General features: G+C 42.2%; 1 protein-coding gene across 1 annotated transcript; it reads left to right on the top strand.

Moving 5' to 3' along the window:
- Positions 1-130: 130 nt before the first annotated feature.
- Positions 131-22,600, top strand: EME2 (essential meiotic structure-specific endonuclease subunit 2). The gene is made up of 8 exons (XM_073636665.1): positions 131-1,653; positions 2,362-2,498; positions 4,407-4,499; positions 6,515-6,627; positions 8,823-8,925; positions 12,827-12,942; positions 17,626-17,815; positions 22,349-22,600. Exons 1-8 carry the CDS (start codon positions 1,077-1,079, stop codon positions 22,577-22,579), a joined length of 1,560 nt encoding a protein of 519 aa, XP_073492766.1. The 5' UTR covers positions 131-1,076; the 3' UTR covers positions 22,580-22,600.
- Positions 22,601-23,355: the final 755 nt, after the last annotated feature.

Below are 23,355 nucleotides of genomic sequence, written 5' to 3'. Positions count from 1 at the left end.
GTTGAAGCCCTGGGGGTCTAAGCTGGTGTAAAGAGCCTGGGTGTCCTGTAGGGATCATGAGATGTTTGTGCAGGGAGATTGGTGTTCATAGTACTGGCTTGTTCCTGTGTGAGGGGTATTGTATTGTTGTTTAGTTTGCTGCCTTTGTCTTCTTTGACAAGTAATGTAATTGATGTAATTATTTCCAGCCGATTAGCTAAATTCTGAGCAAATCACACATATTTTATTAAATAGAAGAATTGTTTCCATCAGCAGGACAACTAAAGCTAATTCCTTGTCCATGTTTGTATATATAGTTATACTGTGTACTCTATGTACAATGTAAATTAATAATAGGCTAACTGATGATTGATCAATGTAATACTGCCTGACTGGTGCTAGTTAGGTCAATAAGGATTGTAATCATGTCATTGCGGTGTATAAAGATGCTTAGTGGCTTTGCTTGGCTTCTGTATACAGGTATGATTTGATCAATGCTCCCATAGATTGTTACATTCCTTGTTTCTGAGTGATCACGTGTTCAGCCTTCCCCATCCCGAGGTGTGTGCCATTTTTCCTGGATATTCTGGATTTTTTCCATTAATATATATTGTCTTAAAGTATAAGTAAGCCTCATAATTAAATAAGAGAGAGAGAGAGCAATAATCAGTTGTAAAAGAAGGGGGAGGGTGTTGTCTTATATTCTTTTTAGTTGGTTTGTAAACTTACTATATAATAGGAACAATCCAGTACTGTGCATGTCTCTGGAGATCTTTTTTCCTCCTATGTACTCCTGCTTCCTCGAGAAATCGGGATCCACTGGTGCTCTTATTGATAGTGGTCGCTTCACCGCCAGTAGTTGAAGTGGTGTGGACGGGTCTGAGGCATGTTGTGTGCCGTATTGTAAGGGTGACAACACTCTCCTGCATAAATGTTGAGTTATGAGTAAACGTGTCACCATCTTGGAGGAAGTGCATCAGTAGGTGCTTATTGGCAGGTTCACCAGGTACAACAACCGCAAATAAATGACACCATGAGAAGCTAAGTCAACAGGTTTTACCAATTTTTTTATTCTTGGGTTTATATGCACTTTAAATATGGAGCAGGTAATTGTCACAGTCACCAGTTCCCCCAGGAAAAGGGCCAAAACATGGGAAATATCAGATTCAGAAGGGGAAGAGCCAGACTGTGTTCTAAAAGGGGGCATCAAGGGAGCAGAGGCCGGAATGAAATGTATGCAAGTGTCGGATGATGCATATGACAGTCCATTTGTAAAGGCAGAACCTAAGGAGCTTTTGAGAAGCCAACAAGTAGACCTTGGTGCAGATGGTGGAGAACTTGGCTGGACTGGAGCTGGAAGTGCAGAACCTTCTGGCCTTCAGGAGGACCAGAGGGATATCCATCATTCATCAACTTTATCATTACCTCTTCCTAAGTCCACCACGCCTAGTCCAGGGAAGAAGACAAGAAGGAAGAAGAGTCCAGAGGAGCTGGAGGCTCATAGAGCACAGGCTGAAGAAAAGAAGAGGGAGAAAGAACAAAAGCGTCAGGAGAAAGAGAAGATCAAGAATCTGGAAAAGGTGGAACGGGAGAAAAGGAAAGAATCTGCACAAGCTCTGAAGCTTCTGAGGCCAGATCAGTGTGGAAAATATATGGTTGTTCAGGTGGATGCAGGTAGGAAAAGGTTCTACACTTATTTTTCTCAGTTTCTAAGATTTTGGCCAATGGCAGCTCTTAAAATTCCCAGAATCAGTATGTTGGTAGGTGGGACACATTAAGAATTGGCACTAGATCGATTTTTCCCTCTGGTTCATGCTACCTCTGCAGCTCTTTGCAGGAACAAAATCGGGTAGCTGGTGGGATGGACCTCTATAATTCTCCCATGCAGGGTTTACAAAAAAATGGGAGGACCATAATCTGGTATCTGGATAGGCCTCATGTTCCTATATGTAGAGTTTACAAACAAATGGGACACATTGAGAACTAGCACTATAAACTGTCCTTTGGTGCATGCTATCATTTCAGATATGCTTTTGGTATGATAGCAGGACCAAATTTTGGTAGCTGGTGGGATAGACCTCTATTCTTACATTTTGGGGTTTACAAACAAAAGACACATTGAGAATTGGCACTATATAAACTGTCCTTTGGTGCATGCTACCCTTTCAGATCAGCTTTTAGTATGAAAGCCACGCTTGGCAGGACCAAAAGCTTGTAGTTGGTAGGATAGACCTCTATGATCTTGCATGTAGGGTTTACAAACAAATAGGACATATCATAATCTGTCCTTTAGTGCATGCTAGCATTACAGGTCAGCTTCTAGCATCATTGCAAAACACACATATATGTCTGAATTGCTTTGTTGCTTGCCTTATTGTGCAGGTCTTCTCCAAGATGCAGGGTCAGAAGATATGCTGGAAGTCTTAAGATCATCTGGGTATGCTTACTCCTTAGAGCCACACTCAGTGCCATGGAGCATTACTTGGAGAAGAGAGATGCCTATTGACTGGACATGTGTAGTAAGTTGTGATTGGAACAGAAAATACTTGTTTGTATTAGTGTCGGCATCTGTCTGTAACCGCAGGTAACTGTTGAATATGTGTATATATGCAAACAGCCGCGACTCCTGTCAGCCTGTCATTGCTTTATACAGTTTTCCTGGCCGCAGCTGTTCACATATACCTGTGATCCCAGCCACAAGAACCCGCTGATTCTTGCTGCAGCATTCTGCTGTATGCCCCTAATTGCCCACGCAAATGTAGCCTAACCAAAAGTGTCTGAACAAGACCCTTTATGGCAGGATCAACAGGAATTATTTTAGGTAAGCTCTAGATTTGTAAGTATTGGAATGGCAGTTGAAATGTATTTGCCATATTAAAGCTTAAATGAGACATTTGTCATTGGTTAGCATATAGGTAACTTTCAGTTGCCAACCTGTCCAGTCTGGAATTTTCCTTTGAAAAAACAGGCCATTCACTACTTTTTTCCTCCTACATGCTGGAAAGTTAAAGCAGTAATTGATGTAACACTGTATACATAATACATCATGGGGGGGGGGGGGGGGGGGGGGGACTGCACATGAGAACTACTGCAAGAATTCTCAAACTGGTGGTACAATGCCAGTCACCCACAGCTGCCGTCTTACAATCTGATTCTGTATTAAATCTCTTACTCTCCCATTGTTATAACATTCATTTTAGTTTTTTGCTGTGCAGTTAAAAATTATTTGGGTTAGTTTTCATGCTGTTGGTGTTTTGTTAAAAATTCCATTTTAAATGATAAATTATAAGGCTTTCATTACCAAGAGGTTCCCACCATAGCTCCCCATATGTGTCTGTGCTTCACTCAAAGTGTGCTATCACATGCCACTGATCTGTTCATTTCCTCTTGGACATAAAGTCAAGTGGCTTACCCACTCCAAACACATTTGGGTCTTCACCCATAAGTTAAAAAACAGTGACCTAAAAGTCTCTGTTTGTCACTGGCACAGATGTCTCCCAAGTTATGAGGGCTGCCCTCTCTTCCTATTAGGCTTTGTTTACATCTACAGGTGCAACCAAGCGAGGGCGCCTTTCAATGCGTTGCGTGTTTTGCAGCCCATTTATTTCAATGGACTGCCCTACTTGTGATAAATGCAGAAAAGAAGTCCCTGACTCTTTTCTGAAAATGTGTCTCACCAAGCCGCATGGTGCTTCTACATTATGCTGTTTGGCACACTTGCATTTGCAAATGCATTGGGTACCATTAACAATTAATGGTACTGGCACACATATACTAAATGACATTGCTGGAAAAGCATGCGATTTAGCGCTCTTTCTTGACACACATTAATGTTAACCTAGCCTTAGACAGAGAATGCATCAAGATGGTCTCTTGGTTTACAGCTAATACACCTTTACCCTCTTTCCCCTTCCCCCCACCACCTCCCCTTTCTTGCCTATCCTTGTAGTTCATAATATGTGTATCGTTACTGTAAACCTAGCTTGTACTGTGCCATATTTATTGATCTTTATTATCATAACCGGTATGGTTTCTATGACTTACAGATGCATTCCAATTTTTTCTTAAAATGTTGGTTGCAGTTGAACATTTGTACGGGGTCATACTATGTATCTTACTAAACTTAAGGAAAGACCTATTGAACGCGAAAATGCAACAAGATGGGCGGGGTCACCTCTGGAGTGTCAGTCCTCTTACGACTACAAAGTGGGATCAGAACCCAAAATTGTAGACTTCCTTCTACAGATAGAAAAAAATAGTGTCTGAAACCGTTCTCCATCCATATCTGAAATTGCACTTTTGCGTTTTCATTTTAAATGAGTAAAGCCCAGATCAAGAGTGTTTCACTAGTGACCTGGTCAATTTAAACATTTATATATCATAAAAGAAATTTTGAATGTTCCATTCTCTGTTCTTTTATATTACAGGAAGGTCTGAAACTGTGTAAAGGGGAAGAAGATCAAATGCTGATACTGGTGGAGCCCAGAGAATTCCTTAAGAGTGTCTTCTGTTACATTCAGGTAAAATGTGGGAAGATGAAGACCATGGAGATTTGCGCACATGGTTTTAGGGACGTATGAGTTGCGTTTAGGGCAGTTCATTCTTGTCAGTGGGCTGCCCTACACGTGAGATACGTGGAAAAGAAGTCCCTGACCCTTCTCTAAAATCATTTTGGCATGTGTGAAAATGTGTGGGGGTGCCAATAAGTATTAATAAATACTAATAATAAATAATAGTTCTTAAACCTATTGTGTAATGTTGCACTGTACCTTTTTAAGACTTCAAATAAAAATAAACATACATCCAAAGCATTTTGGACGTATGAATGACAATGTATTGACATCCTCATTGAGAATTGTGAGGACAGTGAGAGAAAAAAAAATTGAGGGGACAGAACAGTGAGAAAAAAAGTCCCCAAGAGTCTATCCATGTGAATAATCCACTTAACATATCCCCAGTGCGATCCACCACCATGCCACATGTAGCCTTCTACCAAATGAGGAGACGCCAAATTACAGGTGGTCTAAATGTGCCTTAGAATATCTGGACACTGCTGCAGCCAATGCATGTAGCAGTAGGGCAAGCAAGAGCACATCAACAGGGAGATCGGATCGCCTCATTTGCTCCATAGATCTGGCAAAGGAAACAAATAACAGCCTCTCATAGTGTAAAACTGCTTGCTTTATTAGTAAAATAACTGCGTATCTACTCACAATCTCTTCACATATACAAAAGTGTCAAACAGTATACAGCGCCGCTGGTTCCAGCTCCAGCGTGCACGATGACGTCAACACAAGCTCCGCCCTGACAGCCGACCCCTTAAGAATGCCCTTTCGGAGGAAACAAGGTGGGTTGGAGCTTGTGCTGAGGTCATCATACATGCTGGAGCCCAAACCAGTGGCGCTGTATAATGTTTGACACGCTCATGTGTTGTGTATAGTATAGTTGTCTTCATTTTGGGAGATTACATGTGGAAGTGGTTTAATTACAAAAGGATATGTAAGAAAAGGTATGTAGATGGATACAGAAAAGTTTGTAGAAGTATACAGCTGGGGGGAAAACCAAGGGATTATGGGAACTGAGCCCAGGTTTTCTTCTGCTCAGGCTTTAGATCACCTGAGAAGCTAATTTTTTTTTTTTTATATTAACAAAAAGGTACTTTTTTACTCAAAAGAACATCATCGGTAAAAGTACCCATATTTGGTTCATGTGCTTTTTAAATTGTAATGGTAGATCCGCTTTCATTGATCTGAGAAGCATGGCATAATTGGGGTGGAGGTTGTGTTTAGTCCCTTTTACATTAGGGTTACAGCAGAGCAGAACTGCTTGTAGTAGGCCTTGTTACTAACCATTATGACAGCTGCATTTCCCTAGGCCAGTGATAGCGAACCTTAACACCCCAGATGTTTTGGAACTACACTTCCCATGATGCTCAAATACACTGCAGAGTGCATGAGCGTCATGGACAATGTAGTTCCAAAACATCTGGGGTGCCAAGGTTCACCATCACTGCCCTAGGCTATAAGCGAATAGTCACTACATTGACCATGAACTTATAGTAGAATGTTACCTGAGACTCTCCTAATTCATGAAAGGCCACAATCAGCAGCTGACAGGCTGCCAATCATGGCCATTCATTAAAAACATGGGCCCTCTCTCTTCACCGCATGATGCCAGTCCCCTGATATCCGACCTGTGCTACCCTGTTGTCTCCTCTGCTCTGTTTCAGTCTTTTATATATAAGTAAAATACTGTTTTGATATACATTTACGCAACTATCATGGGACTATCATCAACATCCACAGTACCATTAACCATACCATTGTTTCATTTTACTCATCCTGTGCTTTCAGAAAATATATGGTATGGGGTAGGGGTGTAAGAAAAATTGTAAGAATAAACAAAAAAGTGAAAAAAATAGCAAAAATTGGTCTGGCCGTGAAGGGGGGGAAAAAAATGGACGTTGGGGCCCAGCAGTGAAAAGGTTAAAACCATCCTTGCAAGATATAAAGTAGCCGATCTCTGTCCATTCCAGGCCCCTGAAAACTCCAGGACTTGTGAGACTCCGGCCTCTGTGTTTGGAATAGACAGAAAATGTTCTGGAAAGAAGACCACCTTGGCTGTTTTGGGGTTACGTGATTATAGAAGGTAAATCGAAATACAGACTGGCGCTTTCATTAAAGGGGACCTTTTGCTTTTGAAATCATGCCATAAGTCTGATTCAACTTACATTTATTTATTTTTGCCCAAAAAACTTTATATTCAAAGCTACGGTTTTCAATAGTCAGCCTGATTTTAAGATGGAAGTCTGGCTTACGGGTTGAGGCTTAAAGTTAAAGGTTATAAACCCTTCCATACACCCAAAAAAATGACTGGCCTCAGGTGATATACAGAGATTAAACAAATCCTCCTGCATACATTGTACCTGTTTAATTGCAGTCTTCTCTTCTCTTCATCTGTTCAAAGTTCATAAATTATAAAGCTTGTCTGAGTTGTCAGAAAAAAGTGGGTGGAGAGCTGAAGTTACTCTGCAGACCTCAGAGAGGTGAACTCTGAGATCTGATTAGAGGAAAGGGACACACCCCCTTCACACAGCACTTAGGGCTGCCAATCAGCTGGATAACCCTCCCCTGTCACCTTTTTGTCTCTTGGTGTCAGGAAAACTTGTCAGAAGTAATTAATGCTGATAGCATTATACTGAGAAACAAAGCAGCAGACAGAGATAACATTTAGCGCTCCTAACTAAGACAAGCGCACATTATAGAGGGATATGCTTTGTTCATAGTTCATGTCTGAAGTTTAAAACCACTTGAAATGTTAAAGGTGAGGGTAAAATTTAAGTTTAGGGAGTTTAGGTCTTGTGCGGGGGTATGTAAGGTATGGTTTCCGTTTTGCAAAATGTTTATATTGTGCCCACTATAATAAAATCAAAAACGTACATTTATTGAATATATGCGTTTAGGCCTGCAGAGCATTGCAAGTGTGATCAGTGCATTGTGGGTGCAATTGACAGGTTCTCCAGTTATTTACCCCTGTTGTGAATTCATGAAGAAATATATTTTATATTTCTTGGCAGAAACATGAGAGATGCTTAGGCCTCAAAAAGCAGATGAACTGTTGCCCTTTCGTCGACCTTTAAGGACAAATTAGACGCTCTCATGTTTTCCAAGTTTTACTACTACTTTAAATATTGAAGACTTTTACAAGCATGTATTGTAAAGGAAGCTGTTGGAACAAAGACTGTTCTTGTCACAAAACAAGGAGATATTTACATGGTATTGTGAATAAACAAAAACTGCCACAGGACACAAGGGTATATAAACTTTTCTCGCATAGAGATAACCTCACTTATTGTGTTCGAGTGAAGAACTGTTTAAATAGCTAACACCTTGGCTAACAGAACCCATTGTATGAACTTTTAGGATGGTTTAGACAAACAAGTCAGTTCTAAACACCCAGTGAGAAGGTTCAAGGTCCCTCTCAACACATTAGTGAAAGTTGAATATTGTGCCGGTCAAAAATAATATAAGGTATCAATAAGGTTATCATAAGTCATTTTAAACTATCTCTGACATTGTAGGTCACAGAGACATTATAATGTTGGCGTCTGCGGACCCAACAACTTTGCTATGAAGAAAATGTATATGAAAGTGTGATTTTATAAGTAGAAGTGTTTTAGGTAACGAATTAGTATTAGGAAAAACATGTAATCATGATTATAATCATATAAGATTGTAGCCTACACTTAAGATAAACAAATGTTCAGTGGAGATACCAGAAGTTATACAGGTATCCATATAGATAATCATTTTTATGTAGTATTGATGAAATATATAACAATGTGTGTATTTCCTAGATAGACCAGTTTACAGATATACATTTATAGAGATACAGTTATATAACCAAGTTATGTAATGATGATTAATCAAACTTATACTGAGTGTACTTTACATTAGACCGAGTACCAGAATATTTAAAGGTATATACTTATCCTTACCATTATACACCTTATATTCACGACACCCCAAATCCCAGGTCCATATGGAGGTCCGGATCTTCTATTATGGGGCTGCAGGCTGTAAACAGTAGACAGTAATTGCAGTGACATCGCCACTCTGCTGCTGGTGCAGTCTGTAGGTTCTTCTGATAAGGTGGTGGCCAAGGGTTTACATCAATTAGGTTTTTTTTGCCAAAAGCCCCACACTAACAATGTCAGACTTCTGGTTCCAAAAGCTGACATACTAAAGAAGTGAGTTCTCTTTTTATGCTTGGAGATGGAAAACATTGATGTGGTATAAGTGAACTAACTGAGCTTTTACAGTAAATTTTCTTTTGGCCACCAGATGTCAAAGACTGTCACATAAGATGAAGAGACACTCTCTGGAGCCAAGCCTTTGCTATGATGAACAGACAGAAAGCCATGTGACCAGGCAACATATAGATGAGGTTGGTGGCTAATCTACATTTAAATTCCAGTCTTCAGTTAAAGACTTCTTCATACATCATCTTCTAGGATTCGTTTTTATCCGCTGGAAAAAATTGAACGTACATTTTGAATGCAATTTTTTTTTGTTTAAGCCCTGGTTCACAGTCGCATAACAAGTGAAAACACATTAATTTCTTTGGCAGCCATTCCAATCAATGTGACTCAAGTTACAGGGACTTTTAAAAAGTTTCCTGCACTACTCTGATCTCAATGCAACTTGAGTCCTTTAGGCTCTAATGTCGCATGAAAGTCACACTGCATGGTCACACTGGAAGTTGCACAACAATGGGGTTAAAGCAGTGTGAAACGAGTCTTAAAGTGATTGTAAGTGGTGGTTCACACAGGGGCGACCTGTCAGTGTGACCAAGTCGTGCTCCGTGCATTGCAACGGAATCGTTCTAATAGGAGCAACTCAAGTTGCTCCGACTTAGAAAATGGTTCCTGTGCTACTTTGGGACGACTTCGGAGCGGCTTGCATTGACTTCTATACAGAAGTCGTTTTGCAAGCCGCGCTGATGTGGCGCTGTACAGGGTGGGATCAGAGTTGGGCGACTTTGAAGCCGCCCCTGTGTGAACCGGCACCTAAAGTGGTTGTTAAGCCACTCTAACCTGCATACACCATCAGCACTGCCTCCTATTGTAGTGTCCCCCTTTGTGTGTGATTTATAAAAATAAATGCTGCAAATACCTAATTTTACAGCCAGGATTGCGATCACATGTTGGGCCAGCTTTCTCCTTTTCTCCTCTGAGAGATGCAGCGGGCGGGCTGAGATTCCTCTGCTGATGTCAGTCTGGAGGGGAGGTGGAGGAGTAAGCTGGCTGGTCATGTGATCACAATCTAGGTATTTACAGCATTTATAGCATTTATATTTATAAATTATTCACAGAGGGGAACACTGCAATAGGAGGCAGTGCTGATGGTGTATACAGGTTAGTGTTATGAGAGCAGCAGGAGGGGGAGGGGCAGCTCACACACAGACAGAGGCACGTAAACTGACCACAGTGTCTGTTCTCAGCAGCCATGATACACCTCGGTCAGTTTACAGAGGGGTGGAGAGAAACTGGCAGGATTAGCCAGGTTTTTTAGGGGCCAAATGACACAAGACAAGCACTGTGTCATATAACATGCTTTAAAGGAGCAGGATCCATTTTTTTTTTTTTTTTTTTGGGTTTACAAACGCTTTAAGCTTTAATTATTATTTTTTTCATTAAAATAATGAACATGTTCTACTTGCCTGCTCTGCGCTCCTGACTTATCCCTCCTGTCGGGTGCTCCCAAAGCATGCAGCTTGCTATGAGGGCACCTGAGCCAAGCCGCTGTTCTGTGTTCATTCACACATGGCGCCACGGTTCAGCCCTGCCGCCTCCTTCTCCTGATTGGTTCATGGGCTGTGAGTGACAGCAGCGGGAGCCAATGGCTCCCGCTCCTGCCAATAGCCAAATAGGAGCGTGAGTTCCCAGAGAGGCAAGGCTCTTGTAAACATTGCTGGATCGAGAGGGGTCTCGGGTGAGTATTAGGGGGGTTGCTGCACACAAGTTTTTTTACCTTCATTCAAAGAATGCATTAAAGCGGAGCTCCACCCAAAAATGGAGCTTCGGCTTTAAGTGATGTGACCCCCTGACATGCCACAGTAAGAATGCCGGCGCCGCAGAGAGGAGAGGGAGAGGAGCGGGGCTTCGTTCGCCCGCATCGCTGGACCGTGGGACAGGTAAATGTCCGTCTGATTATTAAAAGTCAGCAGCTACACTTTTTGTAGCTGCTGACTTTTAAATAGGTGGAACTCGGCTTTAAGATAAAAAAACATTTTGCCTTTACAACCTTTAAGCAAGAGCCTAAAATGAATTTTGCTTTGCTACATAGTGGTTTACTTTGCTGCATTGTATCCTAAAGGGGGGCCTGTATGGCCCAAGTAGTCTATGCTTTCTGAATACATTTTTTTTCTTAAAGCAGAACTAAAGGCACACATACTTACCTTTTTTCCAACTACACCCTCCAGCGCTAGCACCTTATCCCTGGGTTCTTCCGGGCCCTGGTCTTTGTCCATTTTGATTGGCTGGCACGGGGTGACATCGCTCTCATGCATGTGTGTGATAATGTCACTCCTGTGCATGTGCAGCTTGGTGTACATTCTGCAGAGGATTGCAAATAGGCAAGTATGTCTACTTTATTGCAGAAGAGAGATATTGCATGTTTATTTTGCTATAAAAAGCCTGCCTTTTCATATTTAAAAACCATTTTTTTTATATATATTTTACATTTAGTTCCATTTTAAGTTGACCTCTTCCAGTCATCTCTGGTCCCATGCACACTATACATTTAGCCCCGGTGCATGACATCCCAGTGTATTGGTGCGGGTGGAAGGAACAGGTGCACAATCCAGCTTCACTGACAGTGTTCTGTCGATTTGTACCCTCCGTCGAAAAGTGCCTGCGCAGAACGGAAGGGCACGCCAGCTGAATTCCCGATCAGCTGGCATGACTTCTCCATAGCGCATGCGCACATCGTAGGAGGCTTTTTTTGGATGGGAGATACCATTTGACGGGCGCAACTGAATGCTATGCAAAGAGCGAAGGGACACTGTATTTGTCATATTGTGCCTCGCTGTTGCGCCGCGGCTTTACAGTGTGCTCAAGGTCCAGCTTTGTCTGTGTTGCAGGGCGGGTTTTGTGTGTTGAACGGCGGGTTTTGCCTGTGTGTAAGGGCGGGTTACAACACAGACAAAACCCGCCCTGCAACAGCGAAGCAGAATCTGACATCTACGGTGTCCCTCCACTCTTTGCATCGCTTTCAATTGTGCCCGTAAAATGGTATCTCCGTCGAAAAAATGCCTCCTACAACGTGTACATGCTCTATGGTGACGTCACTCCAGCTAATCGGGAAACCAGCTGGAGTCCCCTTTCGTTCTGCGCATGCGCGGGCACTTTTCAACGGAGGGCAGAAATTGATAGAAAACTGGCAGCCTGTAAAACTGAGAGGTTGAAAGCTGCTGCAGTTGGATGGGACTGGACAGCATGAGTGGTACTAATGTTTAAGGCAGTATGTGTCCTTGGATGAATAGTCGTAGTGCACATTGCTTGAATTCCGGGCATTCGTCCCTGAGTGAATACTGCCCTAAATGTTAGTATCACTCAGTGCACCATCCAGCTGCAGCAGCTTTCAGCCTCTCAAAGAGTTTTACAGACTGCCAGCAGCGGAGCTCAATGGTGCACCTGTGCCTTTTGCCAGCACCAAAATGCCAGGATTTTATGCAGCTTAGCTAAACACTCAGCGAGCAATGAGGCCTTCATGTTGAAGCCATGATTTTTTAAATTGGTTTAGGAGGAATTTTACTAAAGATTAGTAGCTTTATTTAACCTTACTGTGTTCTGTAGAAACGTATTGAGTCATTGCCAACAATTTTTTCAAGCTAACTGCCAGGTGGTATGATCGTCCTTCATTCTGATTGGTTTCAGAGCTGTAATAAGAAGCCTCAGACTTTTTGTGCATCAGTGCACCAGTTTAGGTGTGTTCTTTTTTTAACATTGGCATTTATTCTACTTTTTTGTAGTTGTGAATGTAAAATATTTCTGTAAGAAAAGGAGTGACCTTTTACATCCCTTTTACAAGACCGTTTTGGTTTGGGGCAGTTTGGGGTTCCCATGTTGCACCATGCTACACCCTAAATATGGATGGAACATGGTGCAAAAAATGGAGTCGCCCTTTAACCCTATTTTTTCTCTTGTTTAATATCACTCTCTGGCATGCTGTCAAATCTAAATTTTGAGCTGAAATTGGCACACTAAGCATTATGTATATTATAGTAAAGTTTTCCCTGTGATGTCACCTCCTGTAATAACTATTGTCCTCCTCTGGGGAGGTAGGCCCTTGTCTTTCTACAGCTGTACCATGAGACAGAAGTGTTATTCTTGGATACATGGAGAGAACTGGGGCAACATGTGTGTGCTGTGACCAAGAGTATAGCTCAGCGTCCGTCCCGGTGAGTGACTGGATGATGTATATTCATTGTGGGCAACAAGAGCAGCCTTATAATTATTTCCCAGCTTTAATGGCTTATTTGGATTTCTGCTGTGAAACATTTTCAGATGGTATAAAGAAAAAAGAATTTACATTTAAATTTCTCTATTTTGAAACCGCTGAAAGCCTACTAAATTATTTCTGTTTAGGTGTAGACCAATAACCAAACTGCAACATCTTGAAATAACATACACTTTAAAGTGAAACAAAACCTTCCTATCCTTCACAGCTGAGGAAGCCGCCATCTTGGCCTCTGATTGATCTGCAGTTGCCATTGTGCTGTACATATCATCAGTTATGACACCAGCCATTTGATGGCTTGACAGTTCAGTTGAGAACACTGACAGTTATCAATCACGCCGTGTCTTGAATGTACAGTATCTGTTTTGAGAAACAGTTAAATTGATGGGTGTAGTTCTGCTGCAAATACTGTCATGTGTGCTTCATTGTTGATTGTCTGCAGTACTGTAATAGGTCATATTTTTTGCTGCAGTGACAGCTGACTCCTAGTTTGTTGCCAAAGACAGCATGAATTTTCTTTCTTTGCAGCAAATCTTATTGAAGCTAGATGACCTGTAAAGCTGTCCATAGATCAATCGAATCTCATCCACTTCAGCAGGGACCGGCCCGAAATTCAATCAATCTATGGGCAGGCTGGTTGTATTGAAGTCGATCCATCAATCGACTGCAGTACAACCAGCCTGTGATTTTTTTTTTTTGCATTCGGTCACTGCTGGCGACTCTAGCCCCCAGCAGTGACCACCGTGTTCTGCCGGCAGGTAAGGCTCCCAGCCAGCAGAACACAATAACACAGCGGGAGGGATTACCCCATCAACACTGTGTTGATGGGGAAATCAAGCATTTTTCTTTCTTTCCACCCATGGTGGAAGGAAAGAAAATTGATTAATCTATGGCTTGCTTATCCCCTTGACGCTGATGTAACACAAATATGCAGCCCCACTGCAATTGGCTTTTTGCTGTGGGACCACATATTTGCAGATCGCCCTTTGTGCTGGGAGCGTGCTGCACAGTGCACTCCCAGCACCGAGACCTGGGTTTCACAGAGAGCCCTGGGCCCCATACTAACGATTGAGACCCGAAACTCCCATTCCTGGGTCACATGATTGCTGTAGTAGCCTCTGATTGGCTACCACAGTGATCAGTCACTGAATCTCTCTCTCACTCTCACTCTCACCCGCACACACACACACATTGTATCTTTGTTTCTCCTTGCAGAGAGAAAAAAATGTGTGTAAAAATGAATAAATATAAATTAAAGAAAAAATACATAGATCAAACTTTGCTCTAGGTCAGTGCCAGGGTTAGCGTTTGGGTCAAAGGTCAAGGTCAGGTCAGTGTATTTTGGGCATGTTTTTCTTTTTTTTTTTTTTTTATTAGTATAAGTGTCAGTGAGGTTGATTTACTAAAACTGGAGTGTGAAAAATCTGGTGCAGCTGTGCATGGTAGCCAATCAGCTTCTAACTTCAACTTGTTTATCTAAGCTTTGACAAAAAACATGGAAGCTGATTGGTTCCTATGTAGGGCTGTACCAGATTTTGCACTTTTCAGTTTTAGTAAATCAACCTCAGTGTGTTTTAGGTAGGATTAAAAAAAAAATAAATCAAAAAGCGCACTCTAGTTTCTGGGCTGTACTACGGGTACAAACGCCAACTAACCTACACATACAGTTTGGGAAAAAAGTTTTTGATCCCCTGCTGATTTCGTAAATTTGCCCACTGAAAAAGAAATGATCAGTCTATAATTTTAATGGTAAGTTTATTTTAACAGCGAGAGACAGAATAACAGCACAAATATCCAGAAAACACATTTCAAAAAAGTTTTATATATTAATTTGCATTTTAATGAGTGAAATAAGCATTTGATCCCCTATCAATCAGCAAGGTTTCTGGCTCCCAGGTGTCTTCTATACAGGTAATGAGCTGAGATCAGGAGCACTCTCTCTTAAAGGGATTTCTCCTAATCTCAGCTTGTTACCTGTATAAAAAAGACACCTGTCCACAGAAGCAATCAATCTATCAGATTCCAATCTCTCCACCATGGCCAAGACCAAAGAGCTGTCCAAGGATGTCAGGGACAAGACTGTAGACCTACCCAAGGCTGGAATGGTCTACAAGATCATCGCCAAGCAGCTTGGTGATTATTCGTAAATGGAAGAAACACAAAATAATTGTCAGTCTTCCTCGGTCTGGGGCTCCATGCAGGATCTCTCCTCGTGGAGTTTCTATGATCATGTGAACAGTGAGGAATCAGCCCAGAACTACACAGGAGAATCTTGTCAATGATCTCAAGGCAGCTGGGACCATAGTCACCAAAAAAAACAATTTTTAACACACTACACCGTAAAGGACTGAAATACTGCAAGGTCCCCCTGCTCAAGAAAGCACATGTACAGGCCCGTCTGAAGTTTGCTTATGAACATCTGAATGATTCAGAGGAGAACTGGGTGAAAGTGTTGTGGTCAGATGAGAGCAAATCGAGCTCTTTGGCATCAACTCAACTCGCCATGTTTGAAGGAGGAGGAATGCTGCCTATGACCCCAAGAGCACCATCCCCACCGTCAAACATGGAGGTGGAAACATTATGCTTTGGGGGTGTTTTCCTGCTAAGAGGACAGGACAACTTCACCGCATCAAAGGGACAATGGACGGGGCCATGTACCGCCAAATCTTGGGTGAGAACATCCTTCCCTCAGCCAGGGCATTGAAAATGGGTCGTGGATGGGTATTCCAGCATGACAATGACCCCAAAACACACGGCCAAGGTAACAAAGGAGTGGCTCAAGAAGAAGCACATTAATGTCCTGGAGTGGCTTAGCCAGTCTTCAGACCTTAATCCCATAGAAAATATGTGGAGGGAGCTGAAGGTTCGAGTTACCAAATGTCAGCCTCAAAACCTTAACCGCTTCCAGACCAACTCCTGTATATATATGGTGGCAGAATGGCTCTGCTGCACGAATCGTTGTGTGTGTGTGTGTGTGTGTGTGTGTGTGTGTGTGTGTGTGTGTGTGTGTGTGTGTATGTATATATATATATATATATATATATATATATATATATATATATATATATATATATATATATATATATACACTGCAGCCATAGCAGGCACGTGCCCGCTGCATGGCAGGGGACCTGATGCGCGTAGCTGGCGGGGGCGATTCCCGCCGGCCACTCGCGATTTTCGGGGATGAGAGTAGGAACAGGGATTTGTGTGTGTGTGTGTACACACACAAATCCCTGTCCTGTCAGGGGAGGAGAAACAGATCATGTGTTCCTACTAAGTAGGAACAATGATCTGTCTTCTCTCACAGTCAGTCCAATCCCCTCACAGTTAGAACACACAGTTAACCCCTTGATCACCCCCTAGTGTTAACTCCTTCCCTGCCAGTGACATTTATACAGTAATCAATGGCTATTTTTAGCTCTGATCGCTGTATAAATGTCAATGGTCCCAAAAAGGTGTCAAAGGTGTCCGATTTGTCTGCTGCAATATCGCAGTCCCAATAAAAATCCCTGATCGCCGCCATTACTAGTAAAAAAATAATAAAATTGCCTAAAATCTATCCCCTATTTTGTAGACGCTATAACTTTTGCGAAAACCACTCAATATATGCTTATTGCGATTTTTATTTATTTTTTTTACCAAAAATATGTAGAAGAATACATATTTATTATAGGAAAAGTAAAGTAAAAAATTGTGTTTTTTCAAAATTGTTGCTCTTCTTTAGTTTAGTTTTAGTTTAGTGCAAAAAAATAAAAACCGCACAGGTGATCAAATACCACCAAAAGAAAGCTCTATTTGTGGGAAAAAAAGGACGTCAATTTTGTTTGGGTGCAGCATTGCACGACCGCGCAATTGTCAGTTAAAGAGACGCAGTGCTGTATCGCTAAAAATGGCCTGGTCAGGAAGGGGGTAAATTCTTCCAGGGCTGAAGTGGTTAATGACTTGGAGAGGATCTGCAAAGAGGAGTGGGACAAAATCCCTCCTGAGATGTGTGCAAACCTGGAGGCCAACTACAAGAAACGTCTGACCTCTGTGATTGGCAACAAGGGTTTTGCCACCAAGTACTAAGTCATGTTTTGTGAAGGGGTCAAATACTTTTTTCACTCATTAAAATGCAAATCAATTTATAACTTTTTTGAAATGCGTTTTTCTGGATTTTTGTGGTGTTATTCTGTCTCTCACTGTTAAAATGAACCTACCATTAAAACTATAGACTGATCATTTCTTTGTCAGTGGGCAAACGTACAAAATCATCAGGGGATCAAATACTTTTTTCCCTCACTGTATGTGATATCACTACAATCGTCAGAAGCAGGAGATTTTATTTTTGGTTGTTCTTTTTTACTATTTGGCCCAGTTTTCTTTTGATAATAAAAAACTGAGTATATCCATAACTATTTACCATCAAATGAAAGCCCACTTTGTCCTGGAAAAAAAACCAAGGTATAATCCACTTGGATGTACAAAGTAGTTGTGATGATAAGTACGGTTTTACTAACACATGTCAAAGTTGCAAATTGTGCTTAGGCATTAAGGTTTGTTTTACCCTTAGGTGTGAAGGGGTTAAGTGATGGTGTAGCAAGGTGGACCATGGTATATAACATTTTCTCTGTGTCCGCAGATTTTACTGGGAGGCTCAGAGCTTCTCTTTCTGCACCTCAGCAGGCACCTGGCGAGGTTGGGGACCCAAAGGATCACTCGCTGGCTTACCATTGGCCTGGAGGAGACAGATTCAGCAGTTCAACAGAGTCAGTCCAAGAATGGCTGCAGCTATAACAGAGGCCTATCCTTCTCCGCAACTCCTTATGCAGGTCAGTGTATTTTGTGTAATGTTGTTTTCTGCCCGGAATCCACATATGGGGGGGTTGATTTCATAAGACTGGAGTGTACAAAATCCGGTGCAACTCTGCATAGAATCCAATCAACTTCCAGGTTTTTGTCAAAGCTTAAAGTGATTGTAAGGGTCATTTTATTTATTTATTTTAAAATAACAAACATATCATACTTACCTCCACTGTGCAGCTCTTTTTGCACAGAGTGGCCCCGAACCTCGTCTTCTGGGGTCCCTCGGTGGCTCTCGCGGCTACTCCCCACATCAGATAACCCCCTAGGAGAAGCGCCCTCCCGGGGGTTTACCTTGCAGGCGCGCTCTCGAGTACAGCATTCGGCATCCATAGACGCTGAATGTATGACTCGGCCCCGCCCCCTGGCGCCCGCGTCATTGGATTTGATTGACAGCAGCGCAAGCCAATGCTACTGCGCTACTATCAATCTATCCAATCGAGCCGAGAAACCCGGGCAGAGAGACAGCGCGTCCCCACTGGGTCAAGTTCCAGGGCTCAGGTAAGTAAAACGGGGGCCATTCACTGCCAGGTGTTTTTTTACCTTAATGCATAGGATGCATTAACCACTTCAGCGACGGAAGAATTTACCCCCTTCCTGACCAGAGCACTTTTTGTCATTCGGCACTGCGTCGCTTTAACTGACAACTGCGCAGTCGTGCGACGTTGCTCCCAAACAAAATTGACGTCCTTTTTTTTCCCACAAATAGAGCTTTCTTTTGGTGGTATTTGATCACCCCTGCGGTTTTTATTTTTTGAGCTAAAAACAAAAAAAGAGCAACAATTTTGAAAAAAGCGCATTTTTTACATTTTGCTATAATAAATATCCCCCAAAAATATATAAAAAAAACATTTTTTTTTCCCTCAGTTTAGGCCGATACGTATTCTTCTACATATTTTTGGTAAAAAAAAATCGCAATAAGAGTTTGATTGGTTTGCGCAAAAGTTATAGTGTTTACAAAACAGGGGATAGTTTTATGGCATTTTTATTAATTTTTTTTTTTTTTCATCGTGACTGCGACATTATGGCGGACACATCGGACATTTTTTACACATTTTTGGAACCATTGTCATTTATATAGCAATCAGTGCTATACAAATGCACTGATTCCTGTGTAAATGACACTGGCAGTGAAGGGGTTAATCACTAGGGGGCAGTGTAGGGGTTAAAGTGGATATAAATTTGAATTTTTTTTTTTTTTTAATGTCATAATGTAGGGTATAAGATTTCCTATCATTTGAGCCCAGTCTTGCCACAAAGAGTTAATCCAGTTCTGAGCAATCCTCTTTTATTGTTCAGTGAGATAAAACTTGACAAACAGAGAAAAACTTTGTCAAATCCTCCCCCTTGCTGTGAGTGACAGGTGATTTACACATCTCCTGCATTAGCCTAAGACATGCATTATTTTTTAATTCCCTCCCCCACTCCTTTCTTCAGCAGCTCTGCAAGGATTGGCTGTTCCACACCTCAGCATGATTTGGCATACTGAAGTCATGTGGTTACTTTCCTGTCTTTTCACTGGATGTTAGAGATCATATCAGAAGTTCAGTGTAAGAAATACACAAGAGAAATCCATATTGACAAGGGGAGTGTAGAGGTGGGCGGGGAGTCTACTGACATCACGACTCCACCCACCGAGTTCCAGACAACAGACCCACCCACAGAATCTGCAGTTTTTCGGGTCTCATAACAGACAGAGGGGAGACATTTGACAGGTAAAGATACATGCAGAAGGCATGTATATCCTTATAGATAACCCCTATGGCAGTAGTTTAGAAAGGATGACATTGAGTTTACATCCACTTTAAGTGTGTCCTGGGGAGTTATTCTAACTGTGGGAGGGAGGGGCTATGTGTGGCACGTCACTGATCTCTGCTCCCAATCACAGGGAGCAGAGATCAGTGACACTGTCACTAGGCAGAACGGTTCTTCCGCTCCGTGAGACGATCACGGGTATCCCCGCGGACATCGAGTCCGCGGGACCCGACACACGGAGCTCCCGGCCGCGGGCGCGCGCCCGCAGGCCACCTCTTAAAGGGCAAAGTACAGGTACGTTAGTTTGCCTGTACGTGCCATTCTGCCGCAGTATATCTGCGTAAGGCGGTCGGCAAACGGTTAAGGTGAAAAAACCCGAAGGTTTACAACCCCTTTAATTCAACAAGGGGAAGTTAGAAGCTGATTGGCTACTATACACCAGCTTATGCACTCTCTAGTTTTAGTAAATCTCCCCCATAATGTCTAAAGGGGACAGAAGAGTGTATAGCCATAGAGATCATTGATCACTCCTACAGAAAGCAGTGGACCATCTCCAAAAGGCATGCAATAGGCAAGCACATTTCTGAAAATGACTGGCATTAAGACATTTATCCACCTTTTATCTATTTTTTTCATATATACGTGTAAAGGAGATTAACTAGATGTAAATATCATTATTGGTTGTATAAAGTGGTTTAAAAACTCCACAATCATTCACAGAGTCCCTTCATATATTTTCTTTATACATTTAGACCAATATATATATATATATATATATATATATATATATATATATATATATTCCGCTACATATTTTTGGTAAAAAAAAAAATCCCAACAAGCGTATATTTATTGGTTTTTACAAAAGTTATAGCATCTTCAAACTATGGGTTATATATATAATTTTGTTTTTTTTTACTAATGGCAGTGATCAGGGACTTATAGCGAGACTGCGATATTGCGACAGACATTCTGATACTAACTGACACTTTGTGGGAACCAGTGTCATCCTAATACAGGGATCAATGCTAAAAATATGCACTGTCACTGTACTAATGACATTGGCTGGGAAAAGGATAACATCAGGGGCGATCAAAGGGTTAACTGTGTGCCTAACTAGTGTTTGTGTACTGTGTTAGGCACTTTTACTAGGGGAAGGGATAGGTTGCTTTGCAGGGAAAGAAAATTCATCCCTTCCCCTCTGTCAGAACAAAGCTCTGCCTGTTTACACAGGCAGAGCTCCTTTCTGTGTGTTTTCCCAACGATCAGCGGGTGCTGGCGGCCATCCATTCGCCAGCACCCGCTGATTGCCCGACAAATCACAGCAAAAGTGGCACTCCCCCTACCTGGAAGTGCCAGATCATACGTACTAGGTACATGATCTGACACAAGAGCTGCTTTGCTGCCGTACATATTTGTAATGTGGTCAGCAAGCCGTTAATAAAGGCATACATTAAAGCAGTTCTGTATTCATAATATATCATTTTAAATTGGTATCAGCCTGTTGCATTCCCCTTTACAGCAGAGCTCAGAAAGGAGGAATCACAAGCACCTAATCAGGTGTTGCTGTAATGCAAAAGGAGCATGCTGATGGGAGGAGAGAGCTGAGTGGTGAAGGAATGAGCTTAGTGTGCTGCTTCTCCTTTCAAAAAAGGAAAAAGTAGACCTGTAAGTAAAAGTGAATCTGCAGCAGAAAAAAAAAATCAGGTCCTCTCCCCTTCTAGACAGGGATGTGCTGTGTGGCAGAGTTGTGTAAATTTTAGGAAAGGATGGACAAAATTAAAACTCTTTTTTAGCACAGGGGTGTCCAAACTTTTGACTCTCCTGGACCACATTTGAAGAAGAGGAATTGTCTTGGGCCACACATAAATACACTAACAATAAGGCCCCATTCACACTTTGTGATTTTGAATTGCAGGCAGAATCGCCAAGATTCTGCCCACGATTCCAAATCGCACGCCGATCTTGGCAAAATGCAGCATGCCCAGAAAAAGCTCCTGGTCACTTTTGGGTGACAAGCTTTGTGTGATGTGTTTTGCCACGTGATTCTCTCACGTGACAATCATTGCATTGTGCTTGAGATGCTAATTAGAATGAATGGCACCCAAACACGCATGGTGCGTTTTGCCACAATTGCAGAGTGATTTGGAATTGCAAGCAGAATCGCAGCCCACAATTGACAAATGCAAAGTGTGAATGGGGCCTAAGGATAGCTGATAAGCCGTAAAATAAACAGGCAGGTGATCGGATTTCAACTATGTGCTGTGTGTGTGCAGTGCAGGGATGGGAGACAGCCAGGCATAGTATCGGAGGTAGAGGGTGGGGGGCTTTTTGGGGGCGCAACCCACCCCATGCACTCCCTTAGATCTGGCCATGCAGCACACCCTTGGCTGGCACTAGCGCGCAGGAGTCCCTGCATGTGCCACCAGTGCAAACACAGCAACCCTCCAGATGTTCCTGCGCCCTGCTTGTCTCTGCCAGCCACCGCTGCAGGTGCTATGCCAAACACGGCATCCCTCCTGATGTGAACTGGCCGCATTCATAGCCGCAAGTTTACAATTTCCTATTGGGCCACCTGCATAGCCCCCTTGGGCTGCAAATTGTACATCCCCTGCTTTAGAAGGTAAAGAAGCTGTCATTTTCATATTTCATGTACTTGTTTAGCTGCTTCATTGTAATTCCAGTAGTCTGCGTAAAAAGCTGATGTTATTCAAAGAAAGTGTATTCTATATCTTTTCTCTCTCTAGGCATATGGAGCATGTAATACAGATAAAGAGAGACTGTCTCTCCTCAGTAACCTGAGGGTACCACGTGCTGTAGGTGCCACAGACGATATGGATGATCCAGATGAGGGTGTCGCACAGTCTAATGACCAAGACCAGACAAGAGACAGGCGCATTGGTCCTGATTTGTCACGACGCATCTGGCTGTTCATGACATCAACCAATCCAGAGCTGGTATTGGATTTGAACTCCTAGTACATAATCACTGGTGCTTTTTTTTTTTTTTTTTTTTTTTTTTTTTTTTACTGTTTTTTTTTTTTTACTGTTTTTTGGCAGTAAAGTATTTATATTAAAAATATTTTTCCAATCAGTGTAATAAAAAAAAAAAATAATTGACATGCGTGTTTTAATGACTGGCTGAATCACACACACTATGGAAAGGTCCATAGTTACTTTAGAGAAGTGGAACTGAACTTATGAGCTAAAAGGGGCCTCAAATGCAGCTCCGAACATCACTAAAGGGTCGCATGTAATGTTTAGTATATGTAATGCATGAGAGGGATCACAAAAACTGCTGACCGAATAAAGGAAATGAGGGTCAGAGAGTGTGGACATGCTACGTCTTTGGCTGGGGATATGCTGCAGAAGAAAATATGTAGCATGTTCCCAGTTTCATGAGGTGAGTAGAGATCAATGCTATTACCCTAATCAATGTTTCTACTACAAACTGCTAAGGTCCGAGGGCCGCACATCATGGACCAAAGTGCGACATGCGACCCTTGGCCTGCAGGTTGGGCACCAGGGCAGATCATACTGGCTAAATGTCCATTGACATTTAGGCTGGTTTGTTATCTCAACGGTGTGGTAAAGCACGCACTATAACATGTTACATCTTGTCTTAAAGTGGAATTAAAAGAGAAGTATGGGTTTGGGCTTTTTGCAGTTTTATACTTGCCTAGGTGGATGCAGCATTGGTCCGATGCTGCACCTCTACACTGAGAACTGAGTGATCAAACACCGCTGATCGCTCG

The sequence above is a fragment of the Aquarana catesbeiana genome, linkage group LG06 (genome assembly GCF_042186555.1).
Source record: "Aquarana catesbeiana isolate 2022-GZ linkage group LG06, ASM4218655v1, whole genome shotgun sequence".
Lineage (NCBI taxonomy): Eukaryota > Metazoa > Chordata > Amphibia > Anura > Ranidae > Aquarana > Aquarana catesbeiana.
Note: the sequence above shows the minus strand (reverse complement) of the source record. Positions and strands in the feature narration are given on the sequence as shown.